The sequence below is a fragment of the Lissotriton helveticus genome, chromosome 4_1 (genome assembly GCF_964261635.1).
Source record: "Lissotriton helveticus chromosome 4_1, aLisHel1.1, whole genome shotgun sequence".
Taxonomy (NCBI): domain Eukaryota; kingdom Metazoa; phylum Chordata; class Amphibia; order Caudata; family Salamandridae; genus Lissotriton; species Lissotriton helveticus.
In genome coordinates, this window is record NC_136063.1 from 257,755,438 (window position 1) to 257,773,797 (window position 18,360).

At 46.4% G+C, this 18,360-nt stretch overlaps 1 protein-coding gene across 2 annotated transcripts in view; it reads left to right on the top strand.

Moving 5' to 3' along the window:
* The window catches only part of OC90 (otoconin 90), a 619,335-nt gene that overhangs the window by 290,379 nt on the left and 310,596 nt on the right, over positions 1 to 18,360 (top strand). For both annotated transcript variants that reach the window (XM_078685553.1, XM_078685554.1), the window contains exon 7: positions 3,489 to 3,617. In XM_078685553.1, the coding sequence (XP_078541679.1) occupies positions 3,489 to 3,617 (129 nt within the window). The remainder of the gene's footprint in view (positions 1 to 3,488; positions 3,618 to 18,360) is intronic.

Sequence of the window (18,360 nt, forward strand, 5' to 3'; positions counted from 1 at the left end):
CCTGTCTGGGGTGGTGCTAGCACCTCCCAAGGCAGGAAACCCTTTGTCCAAGCTGCCCTCGCTGGAAGGACTCCCAGCAGCAGGAGGTCAGACTTGTGTCTGTGGTGGCAGCATCCATTTTGTGATGCTGAGGCTCTGTTTAACTTTAACCGGGGTTCAGGTTAGGTACATGTTGTGTCCCTCTAGAAGGGTGGAATGCTACCCCCGTCACCAGAACTGGCAAGGGGGTAGTATTCCAATTCGTATGACACCTTACTCGACATGTTTTGATAAAGCCAAACCAAAGATAGCATTTAACCGCGAGGATTATAATGCACTTAAGAGTATATGGTATGGCAGTATCATGAAACAGCTAAAGGACATGGCTCCGAAAGCTGCAGACAGGCTCAGCTCATGCCAGAGCACCATCTCACATATTTCCAAGCACTCTGCCTCCAGGATTGATGAGGCCTTCCATAGGAGTGGCTGATAGGAACATATGTGTCCATTTTAGGTTAGGTATAGGCATGCTACACCTAAGTAAGGGGCGGTTACACCAACTTACCCCAGCTGAGTGATCAGCCAGTTGTGTCAAATATGGAGGCCAGGCCAGGAGTGGCACAATACGTGCTGCAGCCCCTGGTAGGCCTTGGAAGCACCTATGCCCTGGGTACCTGGGTACACTGTTACAGGGGCCAATAAGGTGAACCAGTTCCAATTTCGTAATGCACCTAAAGTGCATTGGCAATAATTTAGAGAGAGAACAGCAGGCTGTGGGTCTGATTAGCAGGCCCACAGCCACATTAAGTCATAAACCAGTGAAGCAAAAAGCAAAAATTTGGGGTGACCATAGGATAGCAGACCCTACTCTCCTACGGTAACTCACTTTCTAAATGTGATCAAAAACACTTTTTAGGATTAGGCCTTGCTTACTCCTAAAAACAATTTGTGAAAGTTGATATTTTTTTTTAACACATCCTTTCCTTTTAGAATAAGCATTTGCAATGCAATCGATCTCGCCTTTGGGACCTTATAAATATTTAGCTATGCAGCACATTAGCCTGGGTGCTGAAACATCTCCCGTTTTTTAACATGGAGGGAAAATAAGCACCAAACTGCGTGACACGCCAGGTATAGGAACACATGGAGATAAATATTGCCTTTCAGTGGTATACAACCTTTACCACGCAACTTTTACCACGACCTACTATTACCACGCAACTTTTACAACGCAGGACCCTTTACCACGCATACCATTACAACGCTGGTATTTACAACGCAGGTACTTTTACAACGCATACCATTACAACGTAAGTATTGGTAAGTATATAATTTTATTTAAAATATTTTAGGTTTGGGTTTTGGGTAAATGGGTATTTTTAGGGTTCAGGGTCAGTTTTCAGTTTTTGGGTAAAGGGGTATTTTTAGGGTTCAGGGTCAGTTTTCAGTTTTTGGGTAAAGGGGTATTTTTGGGGTTTAGGGCCAGTTTTCAGTTTTTGGGTAAAGGGGTATTTTTAGGGTTCAGGGTCAGTTTTCAGTTTTTGGGTAAAGGGGTATTTTTAGGGTTCAGGGTCAGTTTTCAGTTTTTGGGTAAAGGGGTATTTTTAGGGTTTAGGGTCAGTTTTCAGTTTTTGGGTAAAGGGGTATTTTTAGGGTTCAGGGTCAGTTTTCAGTTTTTGGGTAAAGGGGTATTTTTAGGGTTCAGGGTCAGTTTTCAGTTTTTGGGTACAGGGTATTTTTAGGGTTCAGGGTCAGTTTTCAGTTTTTGGGTAAAGGGGTATTTTTAGGGTTCAGGGTCAGTTTTCAGTTTTTGGGTACAGGGGTATTTTTAGGGTTCAGGGTCAGTTTTCAGTTTTTGGGTACAGGGGTATTTTTAGGGTTCAGGGTCAGTTTTCAGTTTTTGGGGTACAGGGGTATTTTTAGGGTTCAGGGTCAGTTTTTAGTTTTTGGGGTACAGGGGTATTTTTAGGGTTCAGGGTCAGTTTTCAGTTTTTGGGGTGCAGGGGTATTTTTAGGGTTCAGGGTCAGTTTTCAGTTTTTGGGGTACAGGGGTATTTTTAGGGTTCAGGGCTGGGTTTGGGTTTTGGGGTTCAGGGGTATTTTTAGGTTTTAGGGCTGGGTTTTGGGGTACAGGGGTATTTTTAACATATATATTTAAAAATTAATAATTAAATATTAACATAAATAATTAAAATATTAAATATTAAAATAATAATTTATTAATTTAAAAAAATATTATTAATAATTATTTTACCATATTATTTACTTACCTATACTTACGTTGTAATGGTATGCGTTGTAATAGTACCTGCGTTGTAAATACCAGCGTTGTAATGGTATGCGTGGTAAAGGGTCCTGCGTTGTAAAAAATGCGTGGTAATGGTCTGCGTGGTAAAAGTCCGCGTTGTAACGTCATATATCCAGTGGGAAATGCTATAGGCCAGAGCTCTGTTTTTAATATAAACTCAGTGTCTTCGGTGTACATATCACTGAAAACACAAGATTGGAAAAAAATGTATTGTGTACGGGTGCTCATGGAAGACAATTTCTATTGACTGGAATCTAGAGAATGCTAAAGTGATTCTGATATTTTATTGACCTTTGCTGGTCATTTTCTATCAAGAAAGTTAAATAGAGGCAGTTGCCAGAAAAATAAAAAAAAGAACGTCCCTAAGCAGAAAGCAATTCTGGTATTTTACTGACCTCTGCTGGTCGTTTTCTATTAAGACAGTTAAATAGAGGCAGTTGAACAGAAAAAAGTCTCTAAGCAGAAGCAGACAAGTCGCTGGTCTCCAGAGCCCACAAAGTACATACACATATAAGTATATACTAAAGTATATACAAGAGGTCTTAAATGCTCGACCTAAGAACGAGCTGCATTTAAAAAAATACATATTACTTTATTTCAAAGAAATCAGACATGGTGGTCTTTTGACCCCAGCAGACCACCATCCTTGTGATGGTAGAGAATCATACTTGATCACAATTTGACACCAATCTCATTAATATTCATGACATAGGACGAATTGCAACCCACTACAATTCAGTATTTTGTAAACTGACCTATAAGTACATAGGCCGGTTCGCAAAATACCAATGTTTTTGGTAAAAGTTGATGAGAAAATTAAGGCCACCAATACCGAATACATTCTTAGTACATAAGGTCCTAAGTATGAAAATATAGTGTGATGGAATTTAGCAAAAACGTAGATGCAACTAACTGCCAAAAAGTAAAATATTTAAAAATGAGGTGTGTCAAATGCTATGGCTGCTGTTGTTGTGAAGATCTTATTGGCTCCTTGTTATCATTCTAATGTGTACTGCGTCTGCAGCTGCACGTCTGTCCTTTTAATCTACGCATCCACTTGAATCCATGCGTGTTTAGTAGGCCTTCCGATACATTAAAAAGCGCATAAAAGCCGTCCTTTGAAGCCGGAACCTATAGAAAAGGAAATGGCCAGCTGGTGAAATCAAATATTTAAAAGGCACTTTGTATTTTTTTTCTCTAGTGTCTGCGGATCCTTGTGAAAGACTTCTGTGTAACTGCGACAAAGCCGCCATTGAGTGCTTCGTTCATTCTCCCGTGAACCTGTCTATGAGGAATCTGGATACCTCGCTCTGCCTGGCTCCGGTTACAGGTAAGGATCAATGGGGCAGTGTTAGATCATCTCCGCTCCTGTCTGTTGTGCTGCTGATGCACCCCCGTAGGCCTGGTCAAGTGGACTGCGCCACTTACCTGCCAGTTTCACGATGGCAGTTGCAATCGTAATTTCGTGCACTCAAACAAAATGATTGAAATTAAATGAATGGTTTCTGGAATCCAACATGAATTGGACAACGCATGCTCGACTGGGCAGTGGTTAATTTGTCACAAACATAGAAATTGTAAGAGTCCATAGTTTTCTTACGAGCCTGTGGACAATGCTCCTTTGAAGATGTAGCCTGCTTGTATCCAATTATGTAAATCAAAACAGATTGACCATCCGGTTTACTATCACTGTCAATGTTACCAATTTCGCTGGGTCAGAGTTTTAATGAAATAGTGTACAAGTGAACTGTAGCACTCTGCTCCTCAGACTCTGTTCACGTGCAGCTGCCACCCCTGGCGTTGACCTCTAGGTTATGGTATCCTAGATATTTTCTGTTCTCTGCTTCCAGCATTTGCTGACGATGAAAAATGCACCCTGACACCTCTAAATCTGCAAACACTGGCACAATGTAAACACTGTAACCTGTGCATTTTAGATACAGTTAAGGCAAGTGTATCCGTATTTAGGGGTTGATTACGATGGCGGACGGACTTCAGTCTGTCTGCCATCGTGTCGGGGAGTGGGACCGCCCGCCTGCAAGGCGGCATTCCCACCTTGTGTATTATGATGCAGCTGCCACCACGGTGGGCGCACTCGCCATACATTACATTGCAGCGGGTGCCTGCCACATGGTGCAGGGAAACGTAGGGGGCACCATAGGTGCCCCCCAACACCAAAATTAAAGTGCCTGGGTGAAAGGAGGGCCGACTAGGGGCCCCCAAAGTCCATCCTTCCAGCCATTTGATGGCGTGTGAACCACCATGGAAAGGCTGGCAGGGATGGACCATCGTAATCCCAACTGCGGTGCCTGGTAGGCACTGCCGCCATTTATGGGAATACGAGAGTCTCCGCAGCACCGGCGGGCTCAAGGAGCCCGTTGGATGTGTGGCGGTCGGAGTTTCCGACTGCCACTGTACTGCCCGCCATTAGGATATAGCGGGCGGAAAATGGCGGTGAGGTTCACTGTCATCATAATTAGGCCCTTAGTTTGCAATCAAATGGTTATCAGAATTTTACTAGTTTGACAACAGACTGTTCTCGAAAGTGGCATTCTAAAAAACAAACTGCAAAAACATACATTTAAACACCCCTGTTGCTAAAATATTTGCACTGCACTAATATCTCACTACAGAAACTTTAAATGTATATGTTAACAGACTAACATGCCCTCAAATGCAAATATGCTGATATAGGAGTTACACTTTGAATCTAACCTCGTTCTACAACTGGTGGGTCGCACGTTTCATTGGTACAGGAGGTTAAAACAGGACGGTTTTTTAAGGGAGGTATCAATTTATGAATGCCATGGGGCATATTTACAAGGAACTGACAGAGTGCGGTGTTAGCTGTAGCCTTCCTGGCTTAACTCCGCATTCCACCACTTCAGAAACACAGGGTTGCACCATATTTGCAATAATGTGGTGCAGCCCTGAATTTCTCTCTTCGCTGGCGCTAAACTTAGCAGCCTAGCACCAACGCTGCAGCCCTTGCACCAGAGTGAAAGGGTGTCTGCGTTCAAGGACAGATTGTTTATGTGCAGGAAGGTTTCCCTTCTTGCACATAAACAATCTTTAAATGACGTTTTGAAACTCAGAAACACATGGAAACAGCAAAAACGAGGAGAATTAGAGCATTTCTCCTCCTTTCACCTGTTGAAGACCAGGTTTCTCCTAACCTTCCTTTAAAGAAACATTTTATTTTCAACTAAACACGTAACATTAGCTGCAAAAGAACTGTTATTTAAGCAAGAATCATTAAAGCAGAACATAGTAATGCATTTTTTAAGTATGTTTTTTAGGTTTCGACCTGGCGAGGGGCTTGCCCCTCCCAGATCGAAAACTTTTGTCTTCAGTAGGGATGTTTGGACCGCCTCTGTTTCCAATTGGCTAGCTCCATAAATGGAGGCTAGTCATTGGGAGACAGAGGCTGTCAATCGCGCTTTCTCTTGAAAACGCGATTCGGGGGCGTTTCTGGTGCTTTTTTAAGCCCCGCCCCTTTGTACCGGGCCGCGCTGCGATTGGCTGCCGGCCCGGGACACCCCCGTGACGTCATTCCCGGGCCGCGCTGTGATTGGCTGCCGGCCCGGGACACCCCCGTGACGTCAGCCAATCACAGCGCGGCCCGGGACCTGACTTGTTCGAAGTGCCTTTAGCTGGAGTGGTTTGCGAGATTCAATGCACCCGCCCGATAGACGACTCCTCACGAATCTCGCCTAAGCACCCAAAATGGCCTACTTAATCAATGGAATGCAAGGTTTGTGCATAATGTGGGATATTTAGCTCCTCATTCTCACCTGTGGTACAGGCTGTACAAAAAAACTCCTCCTCCCTCGCTGACTCCTGTTTCCGTCCCAGGTTCGGCCCCATTCGTCTCTTCGTTGCCTTGGGTAGCCCAAATTCTTGCCCTAATAACACCTCGCTCTTCTCAACAGTTGACCACTTCATATTTCGTTATATAGCGCAAACTCGAACCGAATATATGCGAGTTTTATATAGCGCGAGCTCGGCCCGAAGGTTCCGGAGCGCATTACATTAGTACCAGTGGCATTACAGACGGACACATTCGTTTTTTTAGGCACCGGGAGATTAAGTGATTTGCCCAAATTCACAGGATGCTTGACCCTTTCGCCAAGACTCGAACTTGGTTCCTCAGCTTTAAGGTCTGCCGCTCTGGCCTTTACGCCAGACCCTCTACTTACCGTTGCCCTGAATATTGCCCCCTTCCTCTTGGTTCTTCCTGGAGTCAGGATGTGGTGTTACAGCCGACAGTTGGGCGCTGCTGGGGTGGGCGCTTGTTGCAGGCCCCGCTCGGCGGCTCTGCTTTAAAAAAACGCCCGGGGGTGGTGTGCGAGTATGGGGGCAGCTTCGGTGGTGATCTTTGCATGGGGGCACAGGCACCGTGCCTCCCTGGGGACCCCTATAACGAATAACTGCTCTGCACCTCGGGATCATGCAGCCCAGAGTGGTGCACGGAATCGTGTACGGGATGTGACGGGCAGGTGCAGTCAATCCCACGTCGGTTGGATCCACCCGAGTCCGCTGGGTCATCTGTAGGTCTTTAACTTTACCCTTCGTTTCCCCCCAGGGCTCCGAGGAGCAAGGAAGAGCCAGGGAGCATACAGGCAGTAGAGCACCGTGTCCGCCAGAAGCTCCCGGTGAGTGCGGGCGTCTTAGCAGCTTCAGGGGCATTTTGTTTTCAGAGCCCACGAGGCTCTTCCAAAGCGGGGGCATTTCTTTCAAGTCCCCCATGAGGGACTCCCACGACCGGATGCATTCGTCTTCAGAGCCACGGAGGCTCGTGGAGGCATATTTGTGCGAGAGCCCATCTCTCTCTCGATCTATCTTCCCTATCCTTCTCTCTTTCCATAGATCCTCTCTCTCACACTATACTAAACTGTCTCTTGTTCTCTCTCCCTGTCTCCTTATCTCTCTCCTCTCTCTACCAATCTCGTCTTTCTTATTTCTTCTCTTTGTGTAGCTTAGTCTGATTTTTTTTTTAAATAGCTCTCTATAGCGCGAGCTCGGCCCGAAGGTTCTGGAGCGCTTTACATTAGTACCAGTGGCATTACAGACGGACACATTCGTTTTTTTAGGCACCGGGATTTTAAGTGATTTGCCCAAATTCACAGGATGCTTGACCCTTTCGCCAAGACTCGAACTTGGTTCCTCAGCTTTAAGGTCTGCCACTCTGGCCTTTACGCCTGACCCTCTACTTACCGTTGCCCTGAATATTGCCCCCTTCCTCTTGGTTCTTCCTGGAGTCAGGATGTGGTGTTACAGCCGACAGTTGGGCGCTGCTGGGGTGGGCGCTTGTTGCAGGCCCCGCTCGGCGGCTCTGCTTTAAAAAAACGCCCGGGGGTGGTGTGCGAGTATGGGGGCAGCTTCGGTGGTGATCTTTGCATGGGGGCACAGGCACCGTGCCTCCCTGGGGACCCCTATAACGATCACTGCTCTGCACCTCGGGATCATGCAGCCCCGAGTGGTGCACGGAATCGTGCACGGGATGTGACGGGCAGGTGCAGTCAATCCCACGTCGGTTGGATCCACCCGAGTCCGCTGGGTCATCTGCAGGTCTTTAACTTTACCCTTCGTTTCCCCCCAGGGCTCCGAGGAGCAAGGAAGAGCCAGGGAGCATACAGGCAGAAGAGCACCGTGTCCGCCAGAAGCTCCCGGTGAGTGCGGGCGTCTTAGCAGCTTCAGGGGCATTTTGTTTTCAGAGCCCACGAGGCTCTTCCAAAGCGGGGGCATTTCTTTCAAGTCCCCCATGAGGGACTCCCATGACCGGATGCATTCGTCTTCAGAGCCACGGAGGCTCGTGGGGGCATATTTGTGCTAGAGCCCATCTCTCTCTCGATCTATCTTCCCTATCCTTCTCTCTTTCCATAGATCCTCTCTCTCACACTATACTAAACTGTCTCTTTTTCTCTCTCCCTGTCTCCTTATCTCTCTCCTCTCTCTACCAATCTCGTCTTTCTTATTTCTTCTCTTTGTGTAGCTTAGTCTGCATTTTTTTTAAATAGCTCTCTTCTGTCTTTCACTGTTGCTCCTCGGTTTCTCTCTCGCATGCAGCTGCAACCTTCCGTTAGGCCTCGTGATCTTACTGGTCACCCCCACAGTCCTATATAGGGTGACCACCTCACTCCAGGTCATAACGGAAACTACATCCCGTTTTCCGTGTGCCTCTGTTGCCTGCTGCTTGTGCTCCAGTTTTGCGGCTGCCTCTGTTACCTGTGCTCCTGTTTTGCGTCTGCCTCTGTTGCCTGTGCTCCTGTTTTGCGTCTGCCCCTGTTGCCTGTGCTCCTGTTTTGCATCTGCCTCTGTTGCCTGTGCTCCTGTTTTGCGTCTGCCTCTGTTGCCTGCTGCTTGTGCTCCGGTTTTGCGTCTGCCTCTGTTGCCTGCTGCTTGTGCTCCGGTTTTGCGCCTGCCTCTGTTGCCTGCTGCTTGTGCTCCGGTTTTGCGCCTGCCTCTGTTGCCTGCTGCTTGTGCTCCGGTTTTGCGCCTGCCTCTGTTGCCTGCTGCTTGTGCTCCGGTTTTGCGCCTGCCTCTGTTGCCTGCTGCTTGTGCTCCGGTTTTGCGCCTGCCTCTGTTGCCTGCTGCTTGTGCTCCGGTTTTGCGCCTGCCTCTGTTGCCTGCTGCTTGTGCTCCGGTTTTGCGCCTGCCTCTATTGCCCGCTGCTTGTGCTCCGGTTTTGCGCCTGCCTCTGTTGCCCGCTGCTTGTGCTCCGGTTTTGCGTCTGCCTCTGTTGCCCGCTGCTTGTGCTCCGGTTTTGCGTCTGCCTCTGTTGCCTGCTGCTTGTGCTCCGGTTTTGCGACTGCCTCGGTTGCCTGCTGTGAGAGATGCACTATTTACCATTGTGAAGCCTTTAGTGGTTAATGCAATCGCTGCAGATATCTGTGTATGCAACCATATAGCTACAGAGTTTAATTCTGTTTGGTGCAGGGGGAATAGTGACTTGTGTGTTTTTAGTGGTACGAGGTCCCAGCATGTGATAGAAAGAACCTTGAATATGTATGTCATTAAGTTAAGCATTACACACACTATAAGATAGGCTGCCACAAAGTGCACAAAAAGATTTATGTTTAAGATAAAAAGTGTTTCCAAAATATAGATAGGAGGAATGTGAAGACTGTACCTAGTGGAATTTTTTTTATAACTGTCCATTAAAAGCACACTCTTCACAGCTCATCAGGTCACCTTTCAATACCTCCCCAAAAAATAGTTTTCAAGTGACTCCATCAATTAAAGCCAGTACTGGCTTTCAAGCATCCTTTACATTGGCAGACTTGTGCTTGCTCTCCTGCCCTGCTATTGGCATTGTAAATGACAATGCCATTTATTTGTGTTTAAAAAAAAATAAACATAAATAAAAATAATGTCCTGAGCAATGCCAATAGCTCTAACTTTTGCAAAGGCGAAACCGTTGCATTGTAAATGCTTGTTTCCTATTCTCTCTAAAGCAAATAATTAACTGAGGCTTTGTTTAAATAAAGCATTTTACCAGCAACTAAAATCCAATAAGGCTCTGAGGTTACATGCTGTAATATATGCTAAGCGTTCTCCTCCTTTCACCTGTTGAAGACCAGGTTTCTCCTAACCTTCCTTTAAAGAAACATTTTATTTTCAACTAAACACGTAACATTAGCTGCAAAAGAACTGTTATTTAAGCAAGAATCATTAAAGCAGAACATAGTAATGCATTTTTTAAGTATGTTTTTTTCCTATTCTCTCTAAAGCAAATAATTAACTGAGGCTTTGTTTAAATAAAGCATTTTACCAGCAACTAAAATCCAATAAGGCTCTGAGGTCACATGCTGTAATATATGCTAAGCGTTCTCCCTTTCACACAGAAAGAGACATTCCTTTGATGATCTCGAAAGTCAACTGGAGCTTTCAGAGCAAGAGCTGTTTCTATATTTTAAAATGTAGTATTAATTCAGTACAATTATATTCTACTGCTGCACACATTTCACATTTTTTGCAAATTCATTCACATGATGAAAAAATCTTAACTAGCCACGTTAAATCAAACTATGAATTAATTGTGCAATGGTGTACATGATTTATTTCATAGAAAGCGTCTAACAAAAGCCTATGAATATCAAAGCCTCATGTTTTCATTTTGCAGCACCAAATGTCTGAGTGTCACTTTTTACATTCAGTTTTATGTCTGAAGCCCAAGGCAGGTTTGCCATTAGTAATGCTCAATTACATAGGAAATGTTTACGCTCTTTCAACAGCAAAGATAGAAGTGGAAGATAGGCTCAAGCACTTAGTCCAGCAAGGGCCCTGCCAAAGTTCACCAGTTCCAGTTTGTCATTGGAATCTTCCTCAGATATCCACTTCTTTGTCTTCCATCTTCTTAGCACTCTAAAAGGTTAGCTGATCTGAGCTTTGAGCAGCACGTCCAAAGCTAGGTTAAAAAAAGAAAGCAGGATCCAAGACCATAACTCTGTCCCACGCAAAGAGTTGCAGACAGGACCTTCTTATTGACTTCTTCTAAGTCCTATTTTGTTTCACTGACTGTTTATTGATGTTAGGCTCTAACCCTAGCTCAATGTTAGAATCTCATCCATAACGTTGTTGCAGCACTTCCTGTCTTTATCGTAAAACAGTTGCAGAGAGCACTAATCAGGTATTTTTTAAAGACACAGAATTCGACTTCCACTGTTTAAGCTCTGTCACCATACCCAGTCTCTCCCATATGACAATAAGGGCTCTCCATCTCCCCAGCAGTAGAAATCCAACCCAGACTCATGCAGCCCCCTGCCATAGTTCTCCTGTCCAGCTTGCCCACAGTCTACCACCCTGCAGCCTGTCTACCTACTGCCCTTGTTTGTGTCTCTTTTCTTTGTTTCTTGTTCTGTTTTGGTTTTTCTGCCCTTTGATTAGCCCTTTTCTACTTGTTTTTCTACCCTCTGTTTCACCTTTTCTGCTGGCTTATCTGCCCTCCGAATTGCTTTGTTCATTTTTCTACCTCCTGCTTCTGCTCTGTTTTTCCTTTTCTGCTTCTCTGTTTTGTCTATTTCTGCTAATTTTTCTACAAAAACTTTTTGATTGATTCATTAATTGATTGATTGATTGAGACTGTGCCTAAGCCTGGGTCATATCCTGGGGTGACAGAACAAGAATCAGCCTTGCTATCAGAAAGCCAGCATCAAAGGCAAACTTACACCGGAGCCTTGTTGTAATGTAAACATGCTACTATCATGCTTCATGTCTAGCCTTTATGTAGTCATTTACTGCAACTATTCTGTCTCTCCCCTCACATACCTAAGGTAGGTTCTCTAAATAGCTCCCACATGCCTTCCTGCCAGGAATCTTCCAGCAACATTAAGCTACAATGTGGTAACCCTGTATTCTGCAGAACCTGAATATTGATGAATCTGAAAAGGCTATTGTTTCTGTCGAAGTCTGATAGGTATAATATTAGACAGTTGCTTAGTAACTGCATATACACGGTATGATTCCCAAATATATCAGAGCATTGAATGCCCAAAAACAACATAAAACAAAAACACACAGGTCTGATTCCCAACATTTGGTATATTCAACAATAGAGTGTTCAGAACATATAAAGATTAATACATGAGACAGTATTCATATGGGCTGTTTTAGAAGAGCAACGTGAAAAGTGCTTGTGCGGTGCATCAAGTGAAAGAAGCATCTAAACAACTAACATATAAACAAGGACACGATTGGACTTCACAAAGTCAGTACCAGCCTGTTCGAAATGATTGAATCTCAGTTCCCAAAGACAGTGGGATATTGCTTTACTCTCTTATTGCCAGGCACTTTATGTTGGGGTGATAGGCAATGTAGTTCAATTGCCGATGTGTCGACCTTCACGGCTAGTGGTGCTTTTAAAACATCCTAATGCCTTGAGTATATAGCTTTGAAGTTTATGGGTGGTTCAAAAATGATGTGGGATGAAAAGTGCAATTTCCTCTGAGCTACAGGAGACCAGCTAATGGGACGCAATTTAGTCATCAGTTCAAACTGTTCAGACTTTTAGGCAGGTTAGGTGACAACGTTAAGAAAGTAATTTTAGAAATATAGATAACAAATCTCTTGTGTATCTATTGATTTAAATTTTTGTATGCACGATAAGGTGCAAATTGACATTTTTAGTAATTTTCTAACGACAATGAGTGAAAGAGGTTACTGCCAAAATCTTACTTTTCTAAAACTGTAGTTGACTGCAGCAGCTTTTACCCAATGTGATGGATAATTCTACACTTGTTTTGTGGTTGCAAGTAGGACAAGTATTTTAATTTATAGATTTCTCAACTAAAGAGCTGTGCACCTCTAATGCACATTTGCAGCTAAGTTACAAGAATGGCAAAGCTTTAATTTAAAAAATAAATATGACTTTCCTTTTTATTTTGAAGCTACAAATATAGCCTGTGCTATCAAAAGACCATATTTAACTTTACACTGTATTATGTGTTTTAAAAACAAGTGAAAAAACAGTATTTACAAGTTAGAAGCAAAATGGTCTAGAAGAGGCTGAATCTTGCAGATGTAGATCCAGATTTACAAAAAAAGGTTTGTGGTGGGAAATACTAATCAATGCAAATCGCAGTTTGGTTGGATTGTAACCCAAAGTCACGCAACGTTGCACAATGTGCTACACTGTGTTACTTTGCGTCAAGGTGGCATTCCATACAACCACCCATGGGTTTTGACACAAATCTCTATCTGCAAAGAACTGCAGTGAGGGATTTGCGTACAAATACCGCACCACTTCTAGGGAGGCGTAACGAGGAGAAATGTTTTCATTTATCCAGTATTTGGGTGTCTTTCATAGATTCACATGCCTGAATCATTCCCCTTCGTCGAGACGGGAGCCTCCGGTATATAAAAAAGTAATGTCCTATAGACATACATAGAAAAGAATAGGCCTAAGGATCTCACCTTAGTGACCTATCCACGTCCTTTTGCAGGAAGGACCAAACAGAGCAGGCCCAAGGGTCCCACCTTAGTGGCCTATCTGAGTCCTTTTGTAAAAAAGGACCAAATAAAGAAAAACAACCAATCAGCTACTACCTCCTTCTAGAACCTTCCTGCCAGGAGCCCAAGTCTCTCAGATTTTCTACCGCACGTTGTGCTAGGGAGTCTCCACCTGAGTTCTCCTCAGGAAACTTCTTCTTTCTTCAAAAAGTGACTTTATTCAACTTGGAAAATTATGTCTGACAGCCAGAAAAAAGGCCTTTTTAGGGCCTGTTCCTCCTGCAGCAAGAAAAGACTTCATGTAGAGGATAAACATGAAACTTGTTTATACTGTCTCTACCCTCACCATCAAGCCAAGGACTGCAAGATATGTAGGACCTTCTCGAACAAGACTCTCAAGGACCGAGAAGGACGCCTTCTACTGTGGCTCAACAGACTCAAGGACAAAACAGATGACTTGGTGTCGGAAGGTGAGAGTGTCTCTGGAACTTCACAGTTTTCCTTGAAGAGGCCAAGGGTTACTTCCCCTAGCCCCTCAGGCACCCCTCCTATGAACACTTCCAAAAAGTCCTCAGAGGGCAAGACCTCAGTGTCTGGCAAGGAACTTCCTGTCACCAGGAAGCAGCCGCTGGTCCCGACGACGACGACAGCGTCGTTGGTTTATTCGGCGCAAAAAACTGTCTCAACGTCGACGACGACCGTGTCGACGAGGACGGCATCGTCGGCTACCTCTTCAACGACGTGGACGACGCCTTCATCGTCGGCGAGTAGACCTACGCCGTCGACCATCCCAGTCACTCCATCGACGACGAAGATATTACCGTCGACGACGAGACCGTCGTCGACGACGCCGTCGATGAAAACCACACCGTCAACGAAGCCTACCTCGTCGACGAGGGCCACTCCGTCGACGACAGAAAAACCGTCGACGAGGGGTAAACCGTCGACGGTGGAGAAATTGCCGTCGACGAAAACAGCGTAGACGAAGACACCGTCGACGGAGACACCGCCGCCGACGGGTAAATTACCGTCGGGGAAGGCGCATAACACGGTGCCGTCAACTCCAGCGTCGACGACCACAGGGCCATGGAAAGAATCTGCCCTTTTATCACATGCCATGGATGACTTTCCACCTCAAGTAAGCCATGTCACAGTCAAAATCACAAAAAGGCCAATTACGCCAGTCCTGACGTCGCCCAGTAAGGTGCAACGGCTACCTCCAGCCTGTATATTGCAAGGTCAGGAGCCGGATGAGGATTCATATACACAAGCAATTAGTCCATCAGACTTGGTGCTTAAGTGTCAGATCACAGATGAGGAGCCGGAAGAGGAGGACCACGTAGAGCAATCGGTCCACACCCAGTCACAGGTTACTCCAATGGTATGTCTCCCGGCATCCATCGTCTCGGATCTCCAGTTCCTAATTAAGGATTATAAAGAGAGGTTCCCAGAGAAACCCACTACACCTGCACTTCCAGCTGCACAGGTGCCCGCTCCTTTGCCTCGCCATAAACCATCTCCACTGGTGCTCGAAAAGGTACAGGTGCCAATACAAGACATTCTCTCATCTGAATAAGAGGAGAGAGAACAGGAAGAGGGTGAAGTCCATGACGACGAGTCAGACCCGGATGCAGACCAGGACTATGTGGCACATTCTCCGGCCTCTACAGAACCACAGTCTTCGGAATCACCACCCGCAGACATCGGTGGATTCCACAATCTCATAGAGCGGGCTGCCAAGAGATTCCATATGTCTATGGAAACACAGGAGACTGAATTCTTCCTTTACGATTTCAAGGAGCCCACTAAGAAGTCAACAAGATCGATTCCAATCATTGACTTTATCTGGAAGCAAGGCAAACAACTCATGCAAACACCAGCTTCTATACAAGTGGTAGTGCCCAGACTAGATAAAAAATACAAGGCAACATCATCGGCGCCAGCATGCCTCACAGGTTACCCCAAGGCAGATTCTGTAGTGACTCAAGCGGCGCAGAAAAACTTGAGAAATCCAGCATTGCCTCTGTCGATGCCACCTGACAAGGAAGGCAAGAAACTGGATGCAGTTGGCAAACGCTTCACTACCACGTCGGCCATGACGGTGAAGGTGGCGAATTCGATTGCACTTCTGGGCCGTTACAATCGCCAACTCTGGGCAGACATTGCACCCTACCTTTCTAATCTGCCAGAAGATCTCAAAGAAGAGGCTCATTCGCTCCTCTTAGAAGGACAAACGTCTGCTTCCGAACTCATAGACTGCGCGATCGACGTCGCCATGACTGGTTTCCGGCAACTGGCAGGTGCTGCAGTACTAAGACGACAGGGTTGGCTCAAGGCCACCTCCTTCCGCCAGGAAGTGCAAACAAGAATCCTGGATATGCCTTATGATGGCCAGCACCTCTTTGGTGAACAAATTGACGCGGCCCTCACGACTATTAAAAAGGACACGGATACTGCCAAGGCTCTTGGTACCCTGCAATTTCGGACCCAGTCCATTCGTGGCAACAGAGGAAGAGGACAACCTTCATATAGAGGTTCCTACCAAAATAGGTCTTCCTATTCGTACTCACAAAACAAACCGCAATTCCAACAGCGGCAACACCAACAGGGGCGCCAGACTTCCTACGGCAAGTCGAACTACAGAGGAAAGAACCAAAAGCGCCCTGCTGGCAACCACCAATGACTCGTCTCAATGGCTAGCCCGTCCACCATTGCATTCTTTACAAATTGGAGGAAAACTCACATACTTTCTAAAAAATTGGCAAACAATAACAACGGATCGGTGGGTACTCCAACTCATTCAATTCGGACATTCCCTAGAATTTGTCTCAATTCCCCCACCGACGCCACCCTGCAAACGATCCCACAGGCACTTACAATTGCTTCTTCAGGAAATAGCTTCCATGTAACAAAAGGGAGCGATAGAGAGAGTTCCACAGGCCCACAAGGGGAAAGGCTTCTACTCTCACTTCTTCCTAATCCACAAAAAAGGAAAAAAGTGGCGGCCAATCCTGGACCTCAGGGCACTCAATGTGTTCCTCAAGAAACAATCGTTCCGTATGGTAACTCTACAGGAAATCCTGGGTCTCCTGGAGGAAGGGGACTACATGACGTCCTTAGACCTTCAGGACGTCTACTACCATATTCCTATCCTCAAAGGGCACAGGAAGTTCCTCAGGTTTGCGGTAGCAGGACAACACTACCAATTTCGTGTCCTTCCATTCGGCCTCAAGTCTGCCCCACGGATATTTACCAAATGCCTCTCCCCTGTGGCAGCCTTCCTCCGTCAACAGGGCCACCAGGTGTTCCCATACCTGGACGACTGGTTGGTAAAAGCGCCATCCGCGACCGCCGCAGCCTCATCCTCCAGCGCCTGTCTGGATATTTTCCACCGACTAGGCTTGACCCTCAACTGCGAGAAGTCTACACTGGAACCCACCAAAGTCATCACGTTCCTTGGAGCGACTCTGGACACGGAACGTGTCAGAGCTTTCCCCTCTCAGGAGAGAAAGGTCAAACTCATCTCCCTGGCCAAGTCAGTGGCTTCACGGAAGACTCTGCCTGTCCGCACCTTCAAGTCCCTCCTCGGCATGATGTCTTCATGCATAATGCTCATTCCCCACTGCCGCCTCAAAATGCGCCCTCTCCAAGAGGAACTGACAAGGCAATGGACACAAGCTACGGGATCCTTCGAGGACCGCATACGCATCACTCGACCCATGGTCAACCACTTACCATGGCGGAGTTCGCCCAAACACCTGTCAAGGGGACTGCCATTCCTGCTCCTGGCAGAACCACACGTAATAACAACGGACGCATCCCTGGAAGGGTGGGGAGCAGTGCTCTAAGAACTTCAGATCAACAGCAAGTGGACGACACAGGAGACCAAGCTCCATATAAACCTACTGGAGCTGAGAGCGGTCTTCCTGGCTCTTCAGACGTTCCTACCGCGCATTCGCAACTCCCCAGTGCTCATCAGAACGGACAACACCACGACGATGCACTACCTGAACAAACAGGGGGGGGACGCGTTCGATCTCACTATCTCGAGAATCGCAAAGGGTCTGGAACTGGCTTCTGGAACATGGAATAACATTGAAAGCGGAGTACGTCCCGGGCAAGGACAATGTCTTGGCGGACGCCCTGAGCAGAGAGAGGTCTCCTTCCCACGAATGGGAACTAAACACGGAGGTGCTGGAGCATATCTTCGCGGAGTGGGGCACCCCGCGAATCGACCTCTTTGCCACCAGAGAGAACGCCAAATGCCCAAGCTTCGCAAGCAGGCATCACCACTCAGGAACCCTCGGGAATGCATTTTCCATTGCATGGCGAAACGTATTTGCGTACGCCTTTCCGCCATTCCCACTGATACCCAGGGTTCTCAGGAAGATGAAGTCAGAGCCCTGCACTCTAATCCTAATTGCTCCATCCTGGCCGAGGCAGCACTGGTTCACGGAACTTCATCGCCTCTCTGCCCGGCCCCCTCTTCGCCTACAGCAATTCCCAGCCCTGCTCACGATGTCCCAAGGGCAGGTCCTCCACCCGATCTGAGCGCTCTGAAATTGTCAGCCTGGCTCCTGAATACCGCGAATTCAGCCACCTGAACATCCCGCAAGAGTGCAGAGATGTCCTTGCGAAAGCTAGAGCTGTCAGCACTACTAAAACCTACTCACTAAAATGGAAGCGATTCTGCTCCTGGTGTGTGGCTAATGGCTTGCACCCCTTCCACACCACTCCACAGCAGCTGCTGCCATACTTATTGCATCTTGCGCAATCAGGCCTTGCACATACATCCATCAAAGTGCATCTAGCGGCGATTTCCAGGTTCACAAGGACTGCTACGGCCCCCTCCCTTGTGGGCAGACAGGCTTATAAAACAATTCCTAAAAGGCCTATACAGGTCCTTTCCACGACCAAGACCAATTCCTCCATCGTGGCACCTCAATGTGGTACTTCATCAGTTAATGAAGCATCCCTTCGAACCCATCCATAAGGCGGAGATCAAATTCCTCTCCTGGAAAACGGCCCTCCTCCTGGCATTAACATCTGCCAGAAGGGTCAGTGAGTTGCAGGCTCTCTCCATCCAAGATCCCTTTATGCAATTCAGGGAAGACAGGGTCATT